The sequence below is a fragment of the Phoenix dactylifera genome, chromosome 8 (genome assembly GCF_009389715.1).
Source record: "Phoenix dactylifera cultivar Barhee BC4 chromosome 8, palm_55x_up_171113_PBpolish2nd_filt_p, whole genome shotgun sequence".
Classification (NCBI taxonomy): Eukaryota; Viridiplantae; Streptophyta; class Magnoliopsida; order Arecales; family Arecaceae; genus Phoenix; species Phoenix dactylifera.
In genome coordinates this window covers 5,060,983-5,086,190 of record NC_052399.1, presented here as the reverse complement: position 1 = coordinate 5,086,190, position 25,208 = coordinate 5,060,983, and the positions used below count along the sequence as shown (strand labels likewise).

Here is a 25,208-nt window from a genome sequence, read left to right as displayed (position 1 = left end):
CAACTCTCTTATGGTATACACATTCGTTTGTACTATTGATTTCAAATCCAAATGTCCGTATGGTTTCATCAAATTTCAAGTGTTATTGCTTGGGTACTTGTTTAAGACCATAGAGAGATTTGATTAATCTACAAACTTCTTTTCTTGGCCTGGGATTATAAATCCCTCTGGCTGGTCGATATAAATTTTTTCATTTAAGTCTTCATTTAGAAAAGCTGTTTTCACATCCATCTGATGAATCACTAAATTATGGATGGAGATTAATGCTATTACGACCCTAATAGTAGTAATCCCAGCTACATGTGCATAGACAACAAAGAAATTTACCCCAGGTCTCTGTGTAAAATTCTTGGCAACCAATTTAGCCTTAAATTTATCTACAGAACCATCAGGCTTAAGTTTCTTCTTAAAAATCCATTTGCACCTTATAGTTTTATAGCCAGGAGGAGCCAGTTTCCAAATATGATTTTGGATAATTGACTGCATCTCATTGTTCATAGTTTCTCTCCAAAAGGGTAAATCCAAGAATTTCATTGCATCCTCAAAAGTAGTTGGAGAGTCCTCTATAAGAAAGATATGGAAGTCATTTCTAAAATTTTTTTCTACCCTGGATCTCTCACTCCTAGGTTTTGCTTCTACTTCTATTTCTCTTGTCCTTATTCTACTAGAGCTACTAGCTATACCACTATCTACTTTAGTCCTAAGTGGAAAGGTATCTTCAGAATATGTTACATCTCTGGCTTCTATAATAGTGTTGTTACTAATATCATTTTCTTCTGACTTAATCACCAGAAATCTATTGGCATTACTATTGGTTGCATATTCTATGAATATGGCATCCACTATTTTGGGCCCTATTTTCTTTATCTTAAAATCAGATATTTTCACTTTTGCCAAGCATCCCCACACTTCTAAATAGTTAAGATTAGATTTTATATGTTTCCAAACTTCATATGGGGTTAGATCATTATTTTTGAAGGGAATCCTATTGAGGATATAACATATTGAAACTAGAGCTTTCTCCCACAAATTCTCTGGTACTCCTGAGCTTATAAGCATGGAGTTAACCATATCCATTAAAGTCCTATTCTTCCTTTCTACTACTCCATTTGATTGGGAAGAATAGGAAGCAGTCACTTCATGAATGATTCTATGATCTTCACAAAATTGAGTTCAAAACTTGAGTTAGGATGAGATTTTCTGGGGTATGGCTCAGAGTCTTAACAAAATCAGACCAGAAATTGGGTAGTTTGTCTATCAGACAAGCTACCTGGAATGATTCATCCAAACTGGTTCCATTAGCCCTAAGTTGGTGGATCGGAATTTCAAAATCATGAATTTGGTCATTCATAGGCTTTGAGTCCACCATTCTAAAGTTATTGAAGTCGGATGCCTCGAAACTTTTTACGCCAGCATCATCAAGACCATATTTGCCATCTAGGGTGTCCCAGAGTTCTTTGGCACTCTTGGTTGTATAATAAATGCCATACTATCTTTCAAAAAGGGCACCTAGGATTCTATGGATGCAATGATAGTCTATCTCGTCAGGCGTCCTAGGGGGTGTGCTTGTGGAGGTAGAAGGTTCAGTTTGGAAGGAGGATGAACTCTGGTTTGGGTTTGGATTTTGGCGAGTAGCAGGTCGTGAAGTAGTTGGGTTTGATCCATTATCAATTTTAGTCGTGCTCTCACCTATGACTGAGATCAAGCCTAATGTGGTGAGCTAGAACTGCATTTGGTTCTGCCACCTCCTAAAGTATGGCCATTAAATTTTTTAGGTTTGGGCCATAGGTTCAAGATTATAAAAAAGAGACAGAAACCTGAATGAAGGCAAAAAGTCTATGTTAAAAGATTGCACTAAAATTTGTATTAAATTTTGAATGTCTAGTTGATATATTCAAAAAATAATAGGCAGATCAGCTTCAGATTGATGGTGGAGCACTAGGCTCACTTAAGTCCCAGCCTTTTTTAGGCATGTATGCCATTTTGATAAGCTTTTCTTTGACACTATTAGTTAGTAGATATAGTCACTAAAAATCACACAAATTTAATTTTTACAAAAGCCTAAGTGCAAATTTAAATTGGTTATTGTGTATCAATCAATTTCCGAATTTTTGATTAAAATTATTCGAATTAGTAATAATTGATTACTAATTTAGTGCTAGCAAATCAATTATTATAATTGAGATCTAAAATATCAATTCAATGAATTATATAATTTATTATCTTATTAGATTAATTGATTACTAAGCAAATCAATTATCGTAATTGAGATCTAAAATGTCAATCCAATGAATTATATAATTTATTATCTTATTAGAATAATTGATTACTAATTTTTGTGCTAGCAAATCAATTATTGTAATTGAGATCTAAAATATCAATTCAATGAATTATATATTTTATTACCTTATTAGAATAATTGATTACTAATTTCGTGCTAGCAAATCAATTATTGTAATTGAGATCTAAAATGTTAATTCAATGAATTATATAATTTATTACCTTATTAGAATAATTGATTACTAATTTTGTGCTAGAAAATCAATTATTGCAATTGAGATCTAAAATATCAATTCAATGAATTATATAATTTATTATCTTATTAAAATAATTGATTACTAATTTCGTGCTAGCAAATTAATTATTGTAATTGAAATCTAAAATATCAATTCAATGAATTATATATTAGAATTAATTTATTGTCTTATTAGAACAATTGATTACTAATTTTGTGCTAGCAAATCAATTATTGTAATTGAAATCTAAAATGTCAATTCAATGAATTATAAGATTTATTACCTTATTAGAATAATTGATTACTAATTTTGTGGTAGCAAATCAATTATTGTAATTAAGATCTAAAATGTCAATTCAATAAATTATAAAATTTATTATCTTATTAGAATAATTGATTTCTAATTTTGTTCTAGCAAATCAATTATTGTAATTGAGATCTAATTTGTCAATTCAATGAATTATATATTATAATGATTTATTACCTTATTAGAATAATTGATTGAGATCTAATAAGTCAATTTAATGAATTAATAATTATGTATTAACTAATTTTCAAATTTTTTGTTTGAATGGGATTTGGAAATTACTCTTTGAGGAGTCCAAATAGAGGTATGATAAACCTTGTGGAGGTTAAACAAATTATTACCTTTTTAGAATGATTTACTGAATTATATATTACTAACAAAAAAAGAATAAACACTTCATTGGATTGTTAGCAATATATTATCTAAATAAACAAATAAATCTAAAAATTACAATTAATGGAAAATCTTAAAGGGAATAATATATGTATATATTATTTGGCATCAAAATAATTCTATTTTAGCACAAAAGAAACTTATTCTAGCACAAAATAAACCTATTCATTTGATATATTTAAATCATAAAATTATAAATACTATAGATCTACTAATATTAAATTTAAAATAAAAGTTAGAGGAAATAGTCTGATTGAAGACAGGTCGAAGCGCATAGACGCTGTCCTAAAGAATTGTTTGCCCTCACGTACGGATCTCTTGACAATTCTCCTCAGAGATACGACGACCCTAAACTTCTTCTTCGGTACATCTCGGAAGAAGCCAAGTCGAATCCGATCGAACTTGCAGATCCAATAAAGAACGAAATAAAAAAATTAAATAAATAGAATTGTAAAAATAAAAATGAGAAGTGGTTAAGAGGAAGAACTTTTCTTCAGAATTTTTTTAGTATTTTTTTCTAATTTTTCGTATCCCGAAAGAGATGAAATCAAGGTATTTATGTAGGAGTATTGGTCAGTGCCTTCCGCGAACACGTCCACGGTAATTATGCGGAGGAAAACCACCGCAGGCGCCAGCAGGTGCCCGCTGGCTATTACACATGCGGCTCGAGAATGGCCGCGTATGCATTTGATTTTTCCAAGTTTTTCATGCTATCCAAGCTATACAAGAAGTGACCCTTTTATAGAGAGCGAGACCAAAGGAAGAAGTACAAAGAAGGTGAAGTGCAAAATAGTACAAAGAGTACTGCAAAGAAGAAGTACAAATGTACTTCAAAAGAGAAGTATAAGAGTACAAAAAAAAAAGAAAAAAAAAGAAAAAAAAAAGAGATATATGTAATCTCTCCTCTTAAACTCAAGGTGGTGATATAGAAAACAACTTGAGTTTGCTGGTAAGATAATTGAGATGACACAGTGGGTGAGACCAAAAGAGTGGCCCTTTTATAAAGAGTGTGACCATAGGAAGAAGTACAAAGAAGATGAAGTACAGAGTAGTACAAAAAATACTATAAAGAAGAAGTATAAGTGTACTATTTAAAAAAAAAGTATAAGAGTATAAAGAAAGGAGATATATGGAATATCCATATATCTCAACACAACTAATAGCATAACATTTGATGCGAGGCTTTAGTCGTGATTTACACCATAGTTGGCGAGCCTGCTGGTCACTAGATTTCTTGATACGTCTATAAGGAAAAACATTCACGATGTTGGCTGCTAGGGATCGAAAAGCTGAAGGGATATTCCATGATAGACGAACAATGCTCAATCCATCTCAAAGTCGGATGAATCTCAAATCAAATCCTGATGGTAAACCAGTCTTCTTTTAAGCAGCCACTAGCTCAGGTATGGCTGAGATACATGGAGAACATGAAAGATACTAGTATAGTTGACCATGATACCATGTCCTTATGATTAAGTGTCAACCCTCTCAAAAGAAGAAAAAAAAAGAAGACAAGTTTCTAATTGCACCATGGTTAATATTGCACGGTAGTTAATCTTTAGGCTACATTTGGAAAGTAAATAGCTAACTATCCCTTAAATAAATTTTACCATTGATGTTCACCTATTAACCAGCTAATCAATAAATACATTACTCATTGTTTGGTTGATGCTTCCATGATAAATGGGATAAAATTATAGAAAAAGTGAAAAAGTAGAGAGAGCTTTAAGTGATTGAAGCTATTTCATCCTTCCTCTAAAATAACTTTAACCTGGTTGGTATCTTTTTCACCCATTGACCTAGCAAGTTGTATGGTGTTTTTGGCACCTTAGTTGGACAAGTGCATGCTATCATCTCTAAGTAGCATCCAAACATAGTCTTGGCATGCCAAGAAACACTTTTAAACTAGTTGCAAGATCATGAAATAGGTCTTGCCTAGTAGTCATGCCTCTTGGATTCATAATCAAAGATTTTTGAGTTTATTTTGTGGTCCATTTCTAAAGATTTGAACCTACAAAAATATAATAGTAGGATATCTCTCCCTCTCTAGCTCTCCAAAAAGTGCCATGACTTAATTTTGATTCGCATCCCGCTTTATAACCCAACATTCCTTCTGGTTAGGGATGTCAATAGGATAGATACCTGAATATTTTAGCAGTCTCCGAATCAAATGGGACGGTTTTAATTGAAATTAAATGGGGATGATTTCGATGATGGTTTTAGAAATAAAAAACCGTTATCCAAACCCGATCCGAAACCAAACCCAACATCGAACCCGAAACCGAATATACCCAATATCTCTTAGTACTCCTTATATTTAATATAAATTCTAGCCCTCTATCCCATTCAATCTGGACCTTCCATAGACTATAGGTGGATAAATGACTAAATGAAACAAATCCTAGAGGGCTCTTCTCTACGATTATTATATTTGTTGGACTTATTTTCTTTGATGTTGGTGGATTTAGTTTTAGCTTGGATTATTGTGTTTGTTGGATGGTGGTTTTACTATTTTCAAAATTATCGAGTTTGTTGAATAGTTGTGTTGTTATTTTTGGATATATTTATTAGTTGAGTTAGTATGAATTATATAAAAATTATAGATAATATGTTTAATTTAGATATTACATATGAAAATTGTAAATGAATAAAAAAAAGTTAAATGACTTTCAATTTTTCAATTTACATTTTGGTTTTATATTTTCTTGTGACGGTTATAATTTTTTATTTTAAATTAATTTTAGTTTCGATTTTAATTTTTGAGAGCAATGATGGATTTTAATTTTTCTGCAAAGGCTTGAAAATATAGTAATTATCCTGCAACGAACGAAACAAGTACAAACAAAGCGGAATTTTGCCCAAAGGAAGGGCCGTATCCTAAACAGGAAGTCATTCTACCCGAAAAAAAAAAAACAAGAAGTCAAACACCAGGTACTAATATTCTGGGACAAGGACCATCTACAACCGTCTGATCAAAATCTAACGGTCAAGGACATAACACTGAGCAGCCTTCGAAGAGGTGTCCGGATGGGCTATGGCGAGGGATGGAGGGGCCTTTCAGGCCAAGCATATCTACCGTGAAGCCAATGGGGCTGCGGATTGGGTGGCTGCATTTGTAGCTCGCCATTCCGGAGACACATTGTGGACTGAAGATGGGGAGTTGCCTTTGGCACTCCGAGGTATCCTATTTTTTGACTTTATTGGGTGTATCCGTACCCGACAGGTATGATTCACCCGTATTAGCAAAAAAAAAAAAAAAAAAAAAAAAAAAAAAAAAAAAAAAAAAAAAAAAAGGTGTCCGGATAATTTCCGGCCGGCAAGGGAAACATAGTGCATCCCAGAATATTCCAGGTCCCGATACGATCAGCTACAATATCAATTCACAAAACACCAAAACGAGCAACCAAAAATGCCACGTAATCAAAAGCACAGGCACAAGTACAACTGTCCGTTTCCAAGGGCATTTTGCTAAATTGACGGTAAGAGTCACGCCGTCAGCGTCCCCGTCGGATATTAGTCAACCGTCAACCGTCACGTAAAGTCGGTCCCCGGGTTTCCGAGTTCTAGAAGGGGAAGGAGAGCGGCCTCCCTATTCCTCCGCAACGATAGGGTAATAATCGAATGGAGAGCTTGGGTTTCCGTGGTGCCGAGTGTGGCGATGGGGACGTTGAAGACTTAAAAAGTCTTTATATATATATATATATATATATTTTTGCTGGAGAAGACTTGAAAATTCTTCGGTCCCCAAATCCCTTCTTCTATTTCCTCGGCTTTCCTTCTCCTCCCAAAGCCCCCGTCTCCATTTCCATCGATACTCTCCCCAGATTTCTCTCACCAATCCCAATTCCAAGCCATAGGAAAGCGGAATTCGTAATGATTTCCTCGTCTGGGTTTCCTTCCATTGACTAGCTCTAGAGAGAGAGGGAGAGAGGGGGGGAGATGGTGAGAAGGAGGCTGAAGAGGTTCTGTACCAAGGATGCAGTGGAGTTCTTGAATCATATGATGAAGGACAAGCCTTTGCTGCCGTTCTTGATCCCGCTGGGGCTGTTTGCCTGGGCTATTGAGCGTTGGCTTGTGCCTTTCTCCAACTGGGTGCCCCTGGCTGCAGCTGTGTGGGCGACTATCCAGGTCAGTCTTTCTTGCTGTTTGGGTTCGTTTGGGTCAAGAAAGATCGGATCTTGGACTGTCTTGTCGTGGAATTGTGGTGCTTATATGTTGAATTATGCTGCACTTGTAGGTTTATTTTGATGGCTTGTCCTTTTGGGGCTGGAATTCTTGTGCGTGTTTGGTTTCTTTTTTTTCAGTTGTTTTCGTTTCTTCATTAGTGTGCTCGTAGTTTGAAAGAAACGTATAGAAAGCACAATTTGGTTATTTCAGTGGGTGAAAGATTTCTGTTTGACTTGCTGGTGTTCGTTGGTTAGATTGTATTCTGCTTTCTGTTTCAGTCAGTGCTTCTGTTCTTAATTACTGAAGAAAGTGATTGTTTTTTGGGAGGGTCTCGTTAGGATTTCCGGCCTTAGATTTGTTGGAATTGTTGTGATATTTGTGATGCTACTAATCTTCACTGTTCAACCAGTGATTCTGAATCAGTCTGCTTTGACCGTGCACATCTGCAAAACCTTGGCATCCATGGGAAACTTGGGTTCTTGTATACTTTTTGGTTAGATATTCGGATTTATGATAGGTTAATAATGATGATAGCTGGTTTCTGATTGATCTTTGATAGGATGCAACTAAAACTTGAACGTGGGATCAAAATCTAATAAACTCGGTCAGTACAAACAGAAGATGATTTCTGGACTAGAAAGTTTTCATTGTGTTGCGAGTTGGTGAAAACTGTTTAGTATTTGTTGATCAATCTAGACTCTATTACATCAAAGTCTACATACTTTCCAAAACATATATGACATTAGACTCCTTATTGGAGCATAATCATCAATCGTAATACACCGAGGACTATCTAAAAATTAAGTAATCTGAAAACATGATAAATTTAATCTAAAAGATTGAAAACTAATTATTATCCTTCCATCAACTAGAAAGTACTATTTTATTTGTAGTATAGGAACATATGATTATCACCATATTGCATTCATGCCAGCAATTGTTCACAAGTTTCGATCATCATTTATTAGCCGATGATGCAACAAGCAATAATATGTTGAATGAGTCACTAGATAAACCATTTGATGACAACCAGCTGTGGTAACTAGCAACTTTTATAAGAGTGGTTCTAGTTGATTATAAAATAGCCAATTCTCACTTCTTAACCTTCAACCTAAACTAACAGGCCTTATTTTAGATTAGGATTGATCATATATAATGAAGGTATAGTAAGAAAGCTTAAAATTTTTAATGAGCAGATCTCAACTCAAAGTTAACCCTCAATGAGTTTATGTAAAATTTTAGCCAAGGAAACTTTGGCCAGCAGGATCCAACACAAAACCAAGATGGCCAGTTGGTAGCTCAGATCTATGTCTTAGGTTAGAATATATCCAATATGGAACTGAGAAGGTCGGTTGGTATCTAATATCCATATATCCGGTTAGAATACTATCTTTGTAGTTGAAGAGCATTTTGAGGGATCCCACTAGTTGGCCACAGTTATTGAAAAGCATAGTGTTCACCTATATTATGTTGCTCTTGAAACCATCTCATACCACTTAAACTATTGCTTGGGATCAATACTTTGAAGCCTATGAAATTTCTTTTTCATGAAAACAGCAGAGTTTTATTGTGGATATTACATTTAGAGATAGTTCTTCAATAGATTAATGTTTCATTATCATATTTTATAGAGTAATTTTTGTGTCGATGACTTGATGGAGCGAAACCAACGTGATATATTTTAAAAGTTACCTGGCACGGGCCTGGCATTTTTTTTTTGGCCTTACAGTATGGGAGGTTTCAACGCCAGCTACTTGTAGAAGATTTAAATAGAAGATGGCAGCAGCTTGTATTGAGCACATCTGTATGTTCTTTTTCTTTATTTTCTTTAGAGTTCTCTTTTTGGTTATGTGATTTATATCTTTGTATATCATCCCACAGCCCATAACTCCATTAGAGCCTTGTGAATGGCTAAACAAGCTTTTGATGGAGATCTGGCCCAATTTTATGGAACCAAAACTTTCAAAAAAGTTTTCTTCAATCGTAGAGGTGAGACTCAGTATCTTCATTAATTATTGGTTTTTGATTTGCAAATGCATACTAAATTCAAAACTTGTTATTACTGGAAAAATGGATAAGTAAACTTCAATGAAGAGCTGATGATGTCCCCAACCCGCACCTGATTCAAATGAAGTAATCTGTACTCCACTGTTTACATGTAAAACTGAACTTATAGCCAGTTTGCAATCCCATAATTTAAATCAGAGGTGGGTATATTAAAGAGGACAAATGAAGACAAATTGATAGTGGGAGTTCACCTGCCAATCTGCATGTTATCCTTATTTCTTTCATTGTATATCAGTTCTTTGGTTTAACATACTCTGAAATGATTGAATTTTTGTACTAGGAAAGTTTAGCCTGGAAACTGTGTTTCTCTCTTTCGAAGAATCTCACATAATTTCTTAAAAAATTGATCCTTTTCTGATCCAAAATCATATGTAACAAATGAAATTTGGTCTTGCCCTGTCCTATACCAACCATAACTGAAACCATACTGAAGTAAAGAAAATGAACAAAAAGCAGCTGCCAGCAAGATGAAAATCAGCCATCTATTTGGTTCGGGCAAAAACATTATAAATCCTAGGATGGTCAATCTATTTACAAAATGAAAATCATGGGTTTTGGTCAATTACCAAGAACAGAGCGATAAGGATAATAACCTTGATTTTATTGTGGTTTTTGGGCAGTTATCCAGAACAGAGTGATTAGGATAATAACCATATTTTTGAGCATTCAGAAAAAAGTCTTACAACATAATGTGTAATTAGTTTGAAAGAATTTTAATCAAGCCAGCATGTGAGGTACAGGCTATTTTACCATTTACCCCTTGAAAGAATTCTCCAGAACTCTGGAATGATGCTTTCTTATTTTCTTAGCGTATTGCTCTGAAATGGGGAAAACATAACAAACTTATCCCTTTTTGCAGAGTCGCTTAAAAAACCGGAAACCAAAGTTGATAGTAAGTGTTCTTTTGTTGAGGTTAGCTGTCTTTAAGACTCTATTGGTGATTTTTATCAAGTTGTAAGATCTTGACAGGGCAAATACTATTCTTTATTTTAGGAAAAGATAGAACTGCAGGAATTTTCACTCGGTTCGTGTCCACCCATCTTGGGACGGCAGGGAACACACTGGATTACTTCAGGTGACCAGGTTTGGTATTCACTCTCAAACTGCCATAGTTTTTTCTCAATAGCTTGGCTTATATTCTATATTTGAGATATGTCATAGTTATCAAATTAATCCAATTTCAAAAGATAGAATATGAAGTTAGGATACACTGAAACATTGAGAAAAAAATGGCATGAGAAAAGGTCCATTTGTTTCAGTATTTTGAAACTTCTAGAGTTCTTCTCCACCACTTATAAGTAGAGTAGGTTGGATTAAAAAAACCGCAGTTCTGTCACATCTGCTTTTCTTCTATCTTGTGCAGTTTTTACATGAGCAGTCCTTTCTCTTCGACAATAATGCCATTTCATACTTTGGTAATAAAAAAATATGCATTAATGGAACTGGTAGATCATCCATAAGAAAATTTAACACATCAAAATCCTAATAACTTCAAGGAATTTTGGTTGAACTTGATGCAATGGATTCAGAAAAATGTATTGATGGAGAATTACATTCTAAAATAATTTAATTATGAATATGAGATGCAGTTGTGGAAACAAGTCTAGCTTAGTAGTTCTCATCTTTGGTGGTGCAAGTCATATTTGCATCATTTTTATACTTTGCATCTACATGTGCCATCATTTTGTTATTGGAATTTATGAGGTTCTCAAAAATCATATTTTTGCTTTCCTTATTTGATGGCTAACTGATGATCCAATTTTATATGCTCACAGCAAGTCATGCGTTTGGGTTTCGATTGGGATACTAACGAAATGAGTGTAATGATGCTAGCAAAATTGGCAAAGCCATTGATGGGGACTGGCCGCATTGTCATTAACCATATTCACATTAAGGGAGATGTATGTAAATTATTTTCCTACTTGATTTTTGTTTATAACTTTCACATCGTGCTGTCTAAAAATTGTACTCATTGTTAAAAGGATGTACATAACTTCAAATTGATTTTTTTTTATCAATTTTCACTAATCAAATCTACTGATTTCAATTTTATCCTCATCTTTCAGTTATAAAATCTCTTTAGCCCAATCCCTAAGAGTACTTGAGATGATATCTTGGTGCATGGGATCATTCAATTTGATTATTACGCTTAATATGTTTATGTGTATAAATTTAGTGTTACTCATCTGAAATAATTTCCTTTTTTAAAAAAAATAGTTAAATACTTAACATTGCAGGCTTTTTCTGTGTATCTTCATAGCAGTATACGTATGTTCAGTATGATATCAATTGATCTGCTCTTTTACTTATGAGTCTGTTTGTTGATTTGACATGTTGGAGTCTACATATAGATCTGTGCACATTGCCAGACAAAATAATGAAGTTTCCTCTTTACACTTGTTCAAGTTTGATGGTATTTGAGCTTCTATTGTAGCTTCAAAACCAAAGGAAGAGCTTTTAGGCTTCTTGCAGGATATCTAACCAAATTTGGCTAATTCCATCATTGCATTGAATCACAACGACTATTACCTGGACATGTGACAGAGGTCTCAAGTGTCCAGAAAAGTCAGACACTGGAACCTTCTAAAAAGGCATACCCATTTTTGTAGGTGTGTTCAGTACAGATTTATTCATGTAATGAAGAATTTGTCAGATCAGTTGCCTTTAACTTGATATAATTGATAAAATTTTGCTAAATGTTATGTTAGACTAGAAAACTTCCAATGATAAATGACAAAACGTAACTAATGGTGATGACATCATGCTTTATCAATTTGAAGTGTCAAGGAGTTTTGTAAATTGTCCAAGTGTCCAAGCATCTGGACATGACCTAAAACCCAAAACTTAAAGTGTCTGGGTAACACTTATCAGCACAAACTGATCATTGTCTTTGTTGCTCAAACTTTTTGGATTTTACCCACATCACTGTGATACTGGAAACATCATTTTTGTCACTAAACCCCAGGGCTCCATTCTGTGTCTCTGGAAGGGACCAAACAAGGCCATGTAGACAACAAATCACCACTAGGTTAAGTACATTTAACTCTGGTTTCTCTTAGCCTGTGAATGGTGCTCGATATCAATAATAGAATTTCCTTGTGCCATAAATTCTAGACTTTTAGCCTGTTTACACTCTCTTTCAATTGAGCTGATCGCCTCGCTTCGCTAGTTAGAATTGTGCTCCACACCATCACTTGCGACTTTTCATTTCCGACACTCTCCCGGTGAGAGATAATAAGCACAACCTTATTTTTCTCTTCTAGAAGGCAGGCTCGGCATGATCACGACTGGCTGACTTACCGAACGGACTACATACACCGACTAGCCACTGAACGGACGGACACTTTGATCTTGATCGTGCAATCTAAGTCGCACTGTTTACTTTTTTGCCTATTTTTTGCTGATATTCCAGACTTCATTTCCATGGTTCCAACTCACATGCAGATCTCATTGTCATTTTTATTTAAATTCATGAAACACATTATGGGTTCTAGCAAATAGTATTGATTGGGCTCCAAGGATCTCTCACATATCCAGATTTTGTGAATTGGGGGTATGTTTCTTGTATTTTGTACCTGGCCAGCTACTTTGCTAACTCAAAGATTGTGCCTTGTTTTCCATAGGAAACCACATAGTGTCCTCTCTTTCTCTCTTACATTAGTAAAGCAGTCCATTTATTGCTGGTCGAACTTCATTGACTAAGTTGTAGGTTCTTGTGGTCCTCACACTGATTGTATTGGGCCTACTATGTCCTGCTTTCCCTATTTCTACCATCTCCTCTAGCCCACAGAAGTCATTCTTCTTGATCATTTCTGATATTATATTTCAACAGTTTCTGTTGCTTATTTGATTCCAAAATTTCTTCAGGATTCTTCTGGACTTCATCATATATATCAAGGATGGTGAAGTGATATATATTGCACACATAGATTATAATGACATGTCAACTGTGATGTGTGTTGATATCTTACAGAAGTAGATGCAGGAACAGGTTTGTGGTGTGGGTGCAGGAAGTGGGTCTTTTATTTATTTATTTAATAAGGAATTGAGTACAATGGCCATACATGGATGAATTTCAGGAAGGGTTTGGCCATCTACAAAATGATGGCCTTGAGCACTGCTTGGTGCTCAGCTTCTGGTTATGAAAATCTTCAAAGAAAAGACTCGGACTGACAAAGGTTAATGTAGAAGCGATGGAAATGCACTTCTTTTTTTTTAAAAAAAAATGCTATGATGTAGTATATTTGGTCTAATTCGAAGTTGATGGTGAAGCAGAGAAGCTGATGTTGAATAGATGCTGCACAGCTTGCTGCTTATGTTTGCAGTCCTTACCTTGATATTTCTAATCACAACATGGCAAACATGAGTATCCATGCCTTCCTTTTGTCTCCCATATTTGAAATTTATCTTGGAAATCTGTCTTTGCTACCATATCTTATACTATCTTTTCTACAGTTTGTTCAAGCAGATATTATTTGTCACTTGCTTTTCCAGTACTGCTCTGTCTAATATGGAAGTAATTTTTGTAGAACTGCTCCAGCTTTGATGCTTTAAACACTAAGATTCTGATAATTTTGTATATTATCATTGTTGCACTCAGTTTGTCTTCTAAACGTCTAATGTTGCAGCTCCTCTTAAGACCAATACTTGATGGGCAAGCAGTGCTTTATTCATTTGAGTCTACTCCTGAGGTTAGATTAGGTGTTGCATTTGGAAGCGGTGGAAGCCAAACACTTCCGGCTACAGAATTACCCGGTGTTTCAAACTGGCTGGTGTGTTGTTCATTCAATGATTATGTACTTTTGTTACAAGTGCTCCTGGAATTTGTTAAGATAGCTTTTTTCTTCAATAGTTTGTTGAATAACAGTCTGCAAATATATTATAGTTCAATTAATCATACTTCAATTAAAATCAAGATTTGCCATACCGATACCGGTAGGCATACCGGTCGCCTACCGGACCAGTACTGTTCCGGTTCGTATTGGAACCGGCCAGTACAAACTTTTTTTTTCGCATCCGCGCGCAGACGCGTGCGTCCCTATTAAATACCACAGAGTGGCATTAATGATTGCGCGGCAGAACTGCGCGGGGGTAGGAAGCTGCGCGCGGGCGCTCAGCCCCGCGCCTGCGTGGGCGCTCTTCCCTGAGGGAGTGCGTGGCCCTTTTGGCCATGCGCTTTGACACCACAGCACTGCGCTGTTGTTTAAAAATCCATAGCACGCGGCACTGTGGATAAAAAAAAATACCGTACCAGTGGGAACCGGCCGGTTCGCACCGGTACCGGCCGGTACATGACTGCTATGCATGCGTGCCGGTTGGTTCCGGCCCGAGATGCCTCTGAAACCAGTTTCCACGCTGATCCGGTACCGGTCTAATACGGCGAACCTTGATTAAAATATTTCTTTAAATATGTTCATTACTCTTTAGAATATTGCATTCTCATTTCAGGTAAAGCTTTGTACGGAAACCATAGTTAAAAGGATGGTCGAGCCTCGCCGTCAGTGTTTTTCTTTGCCACCAGTTGATCTAAGGAAGAAAGCTGTTGGAGGTGTTCTTTCAGTCACCGTGATTTCAGCTAGTAATATGGGTAGGCAAAGCATGAAAAACAACAACTCAGAAACTAGACAGAGCTCAACAGTAAGCTGTCAGTTGTCAGGGAACTCTGGAAATAAAGTTTTGCAGACATTGATTGAAGTAGAACTCGGTGATTTGACGAGAAGAACAGATGTTGGTCAAGGTTTGAATCCTAGGTGGGGCAGTACTTTTAATATGGTATTACATGAGGATGCTGGAATTCTCAAATTTAATCTTTATGAATGGGATCCAAGCAGTGTGAAGTTAAACTACTTGACCAGCTGTGAGATAAAGGTACTTTGTACATAACAGATACTTTTGCACTTCTTGAGGAAGCTTCAGCATGTTACATTTGTTACATATTGAATAATTCTTTTTATCTTAAATCAGGATCTCATTTGGATATAAGTAATTAAAACCCTTGATTATGAACAGATGAAATATGTTGCAGATGACTCTACAACATTTTGGGCTATAGGACATGGATGTGGTGTTGTGGCAAAACAAGCTGAGCATTGTGGAAAAGAAGTTGAGATGGTTGTTCCTTTTGAGGAAGTTGATTTAGGGGAGGTACATGTTTCTTCTTGGTATCTCTTGGCATTGATTTGTAATTTCCTACATTTTTTGGATCACATTGCCATACATGTTTTATATGCTGCCCACTTTCTTTTTAGTCTATATGTATATCAAATTCTCAAATGCATGCTAATACTCAATATGTTAAAAATTGAGATACAGGCCTGTACCGATAATACTCAATGTACTACCACACCAACACAAGGTACTGGTTGGTATGGCTTTAAGCAGAAAAAAAAAGAAGGATGTGAAAACAACTATAAGCTTGCTATTGAGCAGTATGTCATTGATATGGGGCTGATTGAGGTTCATTCCACGGATCTGCCCTGTGGGTGTGCCAGTATGCCTGAAATTTGAATCCTAATACTACTGATGCCCCACTACCAAGGTTATAATAATAAAAATAATTGTTATTTAAAAAAGCAATCTAAAATAAATAAACAAAACAGAAACTCTACCTACTCTTTTCTCCTTTATTTAATATTTTGTGTATAGGTTAGTTATCTGTAGTCTACATTAATATTTTTTAGGGAAAAGCACATCGATATGCGTTTAGCATAAAGACAAATAAATAGGCAAATGAATGAATGAATAATGAATAATGAATAAATAGGCAAATAAATAGATATGCAGCATGCTAGTGACTCTTATTTCTATGTAACATTGCAAGTGAAAATGATTAACTCTTAATGGCTGAATCACTTTTGTTTCTTATTCTCTTCATCATCTTGTATCTTGTCTATATTTACATTTTTGTTTAATCACTTGCTACTCTCTAGGTGGGGTCAAGGTATGCTGAAGTGCTATTGGACAGCGTTCCAGTAGATTACTGTTAGTGTATGGATTGGTGTGGTACACTCCTGTAGTGATACATCTTATGCTGCTCAAGATGAGACAGCAGCTGTATGTGTCAGTACAGTACCATACTGCCCCCCCCCTCCGCCGCCACCGTGGCGCCGCGCTTCTCCGTATGATTAGTACCTTACTGGTTCGGTATGATACACTTGGTGCTTGGCGGTATGGGTTGGTACAATGAACCTTGGGCAGGATCCACGAACTTAAACAGAAACTTACTTTCAGAACTTTGACCAAAGTTGAACCTAGTCAAATGCTAAAGAAATACACAGAAATATATATTCGTTTTTGTGCATAAGATACCTTTTCTGCTATAAGAAGTTACACATTATTGGCCATCCTTTTCTTCCATACATTCTGTTAATCCTTAAGCAGCGTAAGTTTTAACATGTTGCAATTTCATTTGTTTAACAGCTGACCGTGAGTCTTGTACTAAAAGAATGGCAATTTTCGGATGGTTCAATTAGCTTAAGTCACTACGTAAGCGGTATATCTCAACCATCGTTATCTGGTTCGCCCAACCTCCAGTTAAGGACAGGAAGGAAACTCAAGGTAACAGTGGCGGAAGGAAGAAATTTAACTACAAAAGATAAATCTGGAAAATGTGATCCTTATGTAAAGCTTCAGTATGGCAAGGTTGGTTGTGATGTTATTCTTTTTTCACATTAAATCATTTGCTTTTGTTTACTTTCATTAATCTATTGCTGAGAAGAGGTTGCGAAACTGTGCACATGTTTTTCTGTAATTATTTGTAATTAAAGCCTACTTTTCTAGGTTATCTATAGAACAAAAACAATGCCTCATACTTCAAATCCAGAGTGGGACCACACATTTGAGTTTGATGAAATAGGAGGCAGTGAGTATCTCAAGATCAAGTGTTATAGTGCAGATTTGTTTGGTGATGACATTATTGGAAGTGCACGAGTAAATCTGGAAGGAATTCCAGATGCTTCCTACAGGGAAGTCTGGATTCCCCTTGAAAAAGCGAATTCAGGAGAGGTGAGGCTCCAGATAGAAGCAGTAAAGAATGATGACCATGAAGGATTGAAGGTATGCATATAATTGCATGTTCTTCTTGATATATTTTTAGCAAATGAATTGAAAAGAATGAACATATCAGATAAAATGCTTTTACATTTGTAGAATGATGTGCTGGAAATAGTGAATGGCTGATCTTTCATTTGAAATGCACTTTTATGAAGATTAGATACAGATTTTTAATGCTTTGGTAGCTTCATAAAAGAACCCTCTAAATATATGCAGAATTCAGCAACCAGATATGGATTTGGCTGTATTGAGCTAGTCCTTATTGAAGCTAAGGACCTTGTTGCAGCTGATCTGAGGGGAACAAGCGATCCTTTTGTAAGGGTGCAATATGGGAACATGAAGAGACAAACTAAGGTCAGTTGATAAGAACACTAAATTACTTATATCTGTAATATATTTTCAGTGCTGGAGTTGCATTTACCTAATGGATGTTGATTTTTGTTTTTCTTGGGATGTTAACTTCAAAGAATAGCAACAGATGCAGGATCAACTTTGCTAGGTTAGAAATCAATCATCTGTAAAATGTCGTTGCTTATCAAATCTGCATGCAGCAAGAACTGAAAGAATACAGAAGCACACCTCCATTGATGTGCAATATCTGTTACGGTTCATACTGTTGGAGATGTGAATAGTCCTATGTTGGACTCCTATCCACCTACTAGCTTAAGCTTTTGCATTGGATTTTATTAGGGTATCCGACCCAGCTGTCCCTTTCTCTTTGCATACCGATCTCCCTCCACACTTGTGTTTTTCATCTGTTGCCCTTCTTCGGGTTTCAGTCTGCAGGTTCTCCATGTGAGAGGGGGTGTTGGAGAGTGGGAATAGTCCCACAATCAGATAGGTAAGGGACTCTAGTTGGTCTTGAATACATACAGACCTGTCCACCTCCTGGCTTAAGCTTTTCGGTTGGATTCCACATACATATTTTGGAAATAATTTGTGAACATGCATACTGTGAGCATCTCTTCATAAAATTCTCTGAGAATTCAATGAAGCACATTATTCTGCTTTAGGAATTAAATAGATAGAATTTCTTAGGTGGTAGGAAAGAAATAACTTTCTGTAAAATGTTTCTTATCGTTTTGAATTTTTTCCAATGATTTGAAGAATTATATACCCAATAAGATGTCATGGTTAAGTAATAAATTGTATCTCTTATGCCTGAAAACCAAATATTACGTGTTCTGAAGTTCCCTATTATGCATCGAGTGGACAAATTTAAATAACCAGATTTTGGACAATTTGTTTGAAACTCTGAACTATAATTTGGAAGTATTTAAACCAACTGTAATTTTGTTTGCAAATATTCTGGTAGATCATGATTATTACATGTCAAACTGGAGGCAAAAATGTTGTGCAAATTTGCAATCATTCTCTTTTAGGGGGCAAACATGCCATTATATACACACCGAACATGGGCATGTGTCCTGCATGAACAGTGAGTCTTGTCAATATAACTGAGAGGATTTATAGGTCTATACAACACACATGCAATAATGTGTCTAATACAACTCTCTGCCTGCTTCTGAAGTCACAAGGATCAAAAATTGGGAGCAAAGAAGATACTAAAACTCTGCTATAATATTTTTTATCACTCTTTGCAAAGAAGTCCAAGAGCTGCTTTGTATATGCTATCTAGAGAAGAGAGATTAGAAGTAAATAAGTGACCAAGTGGCCATGTACCTCAATATGTTTACTCCTCAACTATTGAATTATAGGGAACTGTGACATGAAAGTGATGGCCATGTTTGAGAGTATGATGAAAGTGAAAACCAGCATATGTGTGGGCAATGTGGAATCTCATCTCATTAATTGAATTGGAGGGAATATCATGTCATTAATTGAATTGGAGAGAATATCTTCTTTCTTGCTCTTTCACGAGACAGGGAACATCTTAATCTTACTTGGACATTCAAATTTTGTTCCACGAATCCATGTTGGATATGTATTTAAATCAGATATGCATCAGACATTTGAATGTAGTCTTTTTATGTAGTCTTTTTTTTTCTCTTTTTTTTTTTGAGGTGGGATTGTGATTTTGAAAGATTAGTAGAGAGCTTGGACACTTCCAACAACGAATTTGATCCATAACAATGTTATGTATATGCTCTTGTTCTCTGTAGAGATTGGTTAGGGACGTAGGTTTCAGAATATGGGTAGGGATGGAAGTTTTAAAATAACTCAGCAAAATGCCATTTTTCTAATATCCTTAAGCTAATTGAGAAGTTTGGATGAGAAATATGTATATTGACAAGTCTTAACAAGTAATAAATTTTAGTGCCATCTATCTTATGATTTTTAAAAATATTATATAATTTTTTTTTTATGTCCCTGTTTGTTCTTTTCCCCACTCGCTGAGTCAAACACTTGGATTCTTTCCTTGAATCTGATTCTTATGTTTATGTCCATCCCATACTGTAGGGGAGTCTTGACAATAATAGTGGGTAATGGTGCAATGATGATGAGTAGGAATGCTTGCCAAGTAGCTTGAAGGTTTTTGATAATCACAGATCTAAGGAATTTTGACCTGAACAAAAGAAGAAAAAGGCTGGTTGAATGGATTGTAGCTTAATCCAGTTTGACTGCCGGTGTTTGGCACATTGGAATTGCTTGGTTGGCCTACCGTATGGATCGACAGTTGCAGAGCAGCTGGTACTCATGTAGGCCTAGTGCTCACTTAATACATGACTAAACTAAATAAATGCCTCCAGATATCCTAGTCTGTCTGAAAGACAGCAATACAAGGACAAACATTTGGCTCACTTGATGCTGTTAAACACAAGAAAATGTTCATCAATGAAATGTTTGCCATCAGAAGATGATGAAATGGAGCCAGATACTTATAAATTATAATACCAATTCCCAAGTAACCGTGGAGGTGGACTTTAGCTTAGAGCATCAGGATGTCCCTAGATGACCGTACAAGTGAGTTGAATATCCATTGTCAGCAGTTAGTTGTAGGAATCAGTAGGCACAAGGATGAACTGAATGGACCAAAATATGCAACTTGGTCAATCCCTTCAAGGAATGATAGAGGTGATGGTAGATTGCATGAGACAAGGAGGTGCTAAGTTAGTAAACCTCTTGTAAGAAATGTAGGAGGTAGATCACATGTGACAAGGAGGATTGTGCACTAAACCATGATTAGGCAACCACACAGACGCCCCTGCCCACCACCATCACCAAAACAGAAAACAAGAATCTTTCTTGGATGGCCACTAGGTTTACAATTTTCAATCAACAACTTTCTATCAACACTATCTAAATTGTTTGAGAAACACCAGGTAGGGTTTTGTAGGACATTTAGATCATATGCAGCATCACAAGTAGGACATTTAGGTGATAGGAAACATCACGACTAGGAGAAAACCACCCCAAAGTTATCCAGAACAAAAAGGAAAGGCCCTTTAAGCAGTCATAGGTTGGGAAAACATATTGACAAGAACCAGCAGGAAGGATAATCAATGATAAAATTAAGGCCAAATGGGGTTTCTTGAACCCAAAAGTAGGGTAAAAATAATATGCTGTGTAGGAAAATTTAATGATTCGGTGGCCAGAACCTATTAATGTGATTGGGATTGGTGTCCAACTCCCCATAGAATCCCAAGGCAATACGTATGCTGGGAAAGAGAAAACAAGATTGAATATAATTACTAGTGTGCAAAGGGCGATCTAGATCAGCCTCTAACAAGATAGTGCTTCCATCGTCCAATTATGAGGATGAGATGGCCTCATTAATAATGGACAAGTGCGCCTTAACCTAGTTGCTAGCTTGAAGTTTGGCTTGAAGCTCCAAATCAAAGTCGCAGGAATCGGTACCGGGCACTGTATCGGTTTTCCAATGGGATGACTTGGTACGGGCCGTGCCGGGCCTGTACCGAGAGAGAAACCGTGGGAGAGAGGAAAAGAGAGAGAGATCGAGCGGAGGTAGGAGGGCTAGAGGAGGGCGGCGGACATCAGCGGCGCTCAGAGGAGGCCATCGAAGGCCAGCGAAGGCCGATCTCTTGCCGACTTCACTTAAAAATTGCGATTTTTTAAGACCGCGGTCAAACGCTATTGCGTTCGAAACAGGGTCAGCTGCCGCGGTCGAGGCCAGCCGCGGCCTCACTGGCCTCCACCGAACTCTGTCGACACTTCGCCGTTCTCCACCGGACTCTGCCGACACTCCGTCGGCGTCGCGCCTTCTCTCTCTCTTTCTCCCTCTCCCGCTAACTCTCTCTTTCCTTCTCCTTCTCTGGCTCCAGCAACGGGTTCCGTTTTCATTGCCGGAACCGTACTGGTGAGCCACCAGTACGATTCGAGACGGCCGGAACCGTCTGGTTCGGGATGGTTCTGCCGACCCTGCTCCAAATGTAAGATTGAAATGTTCTGATATTGGCTTAAAGCAATTCAAAAGTAGGACTGTTTTTGAAATTTCGGCCAAAACTACTTCAACCAATTTTATTGTGTATATGGATTCTATTGCTAATGCCTTTTTTGCCATTTCTTTATTTCATTAGGTGCTGAAAAACATTTCTGCATGCTAATTTTGAGTTTTGAGGAGATTCGGAAGCAATGCGACATTAGATTTTTTAAAGGGTTTTTTAGAGGATTTTTATTTTTTGAGCGGGGGTGGGGGTTGGGAATTGGCTATGCTAGAGCTCAAGTCCCATGGACATTTAGATTATCATAAACCACACTGAAATCAAACAAGAAAATTGTATATTACTCTCCAGACATGAATTTTTGAACATTTTGTATTTAAAAAATAATGTTTCGATTCTTATAATTCGAAATCACTAAAATGGTACATCTGGAGGTCCCAAACATTATAAATTTATATTATACTTTAAAAATGCTGTCCAATCTGCTTCTCAATTATTTTACTTTGTTTTAGCTGCATTTTCATTTCTAATTTATTTTTGTGGATATTTAATAATTTTCAGGCCAACTAGAGCTGAAAGCTTAGGAACTGCCAAAAGTATAAAACTGAAAGTTACTTGGTTCAATGATCAATGATGTCTATTAGGGGAAAAAAATATCAAGGTGCTCTTTTGATGAGATCATTACATCTAGTGGTGGGAGTGGCAATGTACTATTGCTGAACTAAAACCTGTGAAAGTTAAGAAGGTGCCTAACATGATCTTGAGACTTCAAGACAATTAAAAGATCAAAAAGGGAGTAGGTTGCAAAATTCTGCAATGGCTTTTTTTTTTAACAGGGGATACCTTATATATACAATGACGATATGAACATGCCTCTTATGAATAGTATCTAAGGACATACAAGTGAAACAATAGATAATCTACCCATGGTATAATAATGTCTTTTAACAGTGCGGGTTCTTGATTTATATGGTTCATTATATGTTTTCAGTCCCTAGTGTATATTTATGAATCTTTTTTCCTACTTTACAGCTGCACATGAAACCATGTATTTTGGATGTCACTATTAATTTTAATTGGACTATATGCCCTAATCCAATTACATGCCATGCAGATTGTTTACAGAACACTGAATCCTCGATGGAACCAGACTCTAGAGTTTCCCGATACTGGCAGCCCCTTGATTTTGCATGTTAAGGATCACAATGCTGTACTCCCCACAAGAAGTATAGGTCATTGCATTGTTGAATATGAAAGGCTTCCTCCAAATCAAACAGCTGACAGATGGATACCTCTCCAAGGAGTTAAGAGTGGAGAGATCCATGTACAGATAACACGAAGGATTCCCGAACTACCAAAGAAATCCAGCTTGGATACAAATGTTTCTGCATTAAGCAAAGCACATGCATTGTCTGCACAGGTGAGCTATGGTTGTTTAAGAACTGTGTTTGCTTTACTTTCTGTAATTATATTTCATACTATAGGGAAATGCAGCGTGCAAAATGTCCTTCTGTTACATGTCCTCTGTTTTATGAACTGCTGCACTTCCCTGTCTTAACCCAGCATCTTGCACTTTGACATTTTGATATGTGATAATAGCTCAGAGATGAAGGGCAACCATTTTACAATTACTTCGATCTCTCACTGTAGATTCCATAAAGTTGAATGTGTTGAATTTCATATAAGAAATTATATCAAATGAAAATGAATTAGTGGCTATCTACTTTTTTACCCATGGTATTATACTAAATTTATATGACAAATTAAGGTTTTATTTGAATGCACCATATAACAACTTGAGCTTACATTTGTTTGTATTTAAGATGGATGAGAAAGTACATATGATTCACTGACAAGTGGCAGATTTCATTTTAAATGTTGGTAATGACTTGAAATCAGGTTTTCTAATGGCAAAATGGTGTGGCATATTGCAACCATGTTTTAGTTCTCGTGTTTTATATATTTTTCCAATGCATGTAAATGGTAATTAATGTTTTATCTCAACAAAAACTGTAGAAGGCTTAAATATTTTATGTTTCGGATAAAGTTAAATACAATTAAAACATATTTTTTAAAGCAACTTCCATAATTCAAATGATTTAAAGTATAACTATTCAAACTAAAATAAGATCTAAAACTAAAATGGCAGCCCTGTGCATGAGGCTCCTGCTGTTGCAGGGTCTTGGGAAGTTCAGGCAGTCTTGCCCTCGCATGCATAGAGGTTGTTTCTGTATTTTGAACCCTGATGGTTACAATAGAGCAACCTTGTCATTGTGCCGTAGCTCACCTTCTTAAATGAGTTCTTACCTTATTAAAAATAAGACTTTATTTGCCAAGATATAAGATTTTGAATATTGATAACCTTCAAAGGCTTCCCTAGATTTTAACTGAGCTTTGTGCTAACTCATCTATTTGGCTTCATTGCTTACTGAAAAAAAAGAAAAAAAATGTTTGGATGATGGATTCGTAATTCGAGTCAAATTGTATTTATTTTCAGATATGGATTAAAGGATTTAAAGAAACTTTAAGAATAATACTTTGCTGCATGATTTCAAATTTCTTCCATAGTTTTTTATTTTTATTTGTCATGATGGTTTTTCTGATATGCAAACAATTCAGATCAGAAAGATCCTGAAGAAGTTGCAAAATTTAGTTGGCGATGGTGATCTTGAGGGCCTGTCACTGGCTTTAAGTGAAGTAGAAAGCACTGAAGACGCGCAGGAAGAGTACCTGCTTCAGCTTGAAAGGGAGAAGGAATTGCTGATACATAAGATAAGTGAACTTGGAAGAGAAATTAGTAGAACATCATCGGCTCCGAGCAAGATGACATATTGAGATTGTGCGAGCGTTCCCACTGATTTTGTCAGCAAGCCCTTGCATCCACGCCTGCCCCATGCATGATATCATACTCTGTGATTGTGACATTTTTATGACAAGTGACATGTATTAGTTTACTAAAAATAAATTGAAGTTGTATAGCTGCTTAAAGCATACGTGGCAACTAAATTTTATTTTTTCGGGTTCGCAAGGGAGTGAAACAGCGAAAGGCATTTTCATCGACTGTAGAGATAACTGGCAAGTCAATACGAACCTCCAGTAATTTAAGGGAGTAATATGCTTTACAGAATTTTGGTGGAATTACTTTACTAGTTAAAGTACTGTTGTAAATGAAATAGAGCTAAAAACCATCGAGGTGGTAGCATGGTTGGAACGGAGCTAAGATTCTACTGGAGTGGCCTATGTTTGAAATGTGCGGGTGTTAGAGTACATTCTGGAGAAGCTGACCAAGTCTGAGGAATTCCACATTTGTCTCCACTGAAGCCTCGCATGGTTGAAGTTTTTT

General features: G+C 36.2%; 1 protein-coding gene across 3 annotated transcripts; it reads left to right on the top strand.

Moving 5' to 3' along the window:
- Window positions 1-6,934: 6,934 nt before the first annotated feature.
- Window positions 6,935-24,926, top strand: LOC103712897 (extended synaptotagmin-1). Of its 3 annotated transcripts, XM_008799595.4 has the most exons (14): window positions 6,935-7,343; window positions 9,112-9,186; window positions 9,264-9,371; window positions 10,309-10,341; window positions 10,443-10,532; window positions 11,225-11,350; window positions 14,078-14,221; window positions 14,898-15,317; window positions 15,459-15,593; window positions 16,869-17,090; window positions 17,229-17,504; window positions 17,718-17,855; window positions 22,980-23,285; window positions 24,485-24,926. In XM_008799595.4, the coding sequence occupies exons 1-14, from the start codon at window positions 7,155-7,157 to the stop codon at window positions 24,698-24,700; spliced, it is 2,478 nt and encodes an 825-aa protein (XP_008797817.1). In that variant the 5' UTR covers window positions 6,935-7,154; the 3' UTR covers window positions 24,701-24,926. The 3 variants fall into 3 exon arrangements, with proteins under 3 accessions (XP_008797817.1, XP_026662668.1, XP_008797818.1); XM_026806867.2 differs by lacking the exon at window positions 9,112-9,186; XM_008799596.4 differs by lacking the exon at window positions 11,225-11,350.
- Window positions 24,927-25,208: the final 282 nt, after the last annotated feature.

What these genes read in the sequence shown, in the direction of transcription:
- LOC103712897 (XM_008799595.4), top strand. Translation starts at nt 7,155, where the DNA reads ATGGTGAGAAGGAGGCTGAAGAGGTTCTGTACCAAGGATGCAGTGGAG. An exon ending in TGACCAGCTGTGAGATAAAG is followed by an intron (nt 15,318 to 15,458) that starts GTACTTTGTACA and finishes GATTATGAACAG; the next exon opens with ATGAAATATGTTGCAGATGA. An exon ending in ATGACCATGAAGGATTGAAG is followed by an intron (nt 17,505 to 17,717) that starts GTATGCATATAA and finishes AAATATATGCAG; the next exon opens with AATTCAGCAACCAGATATGG.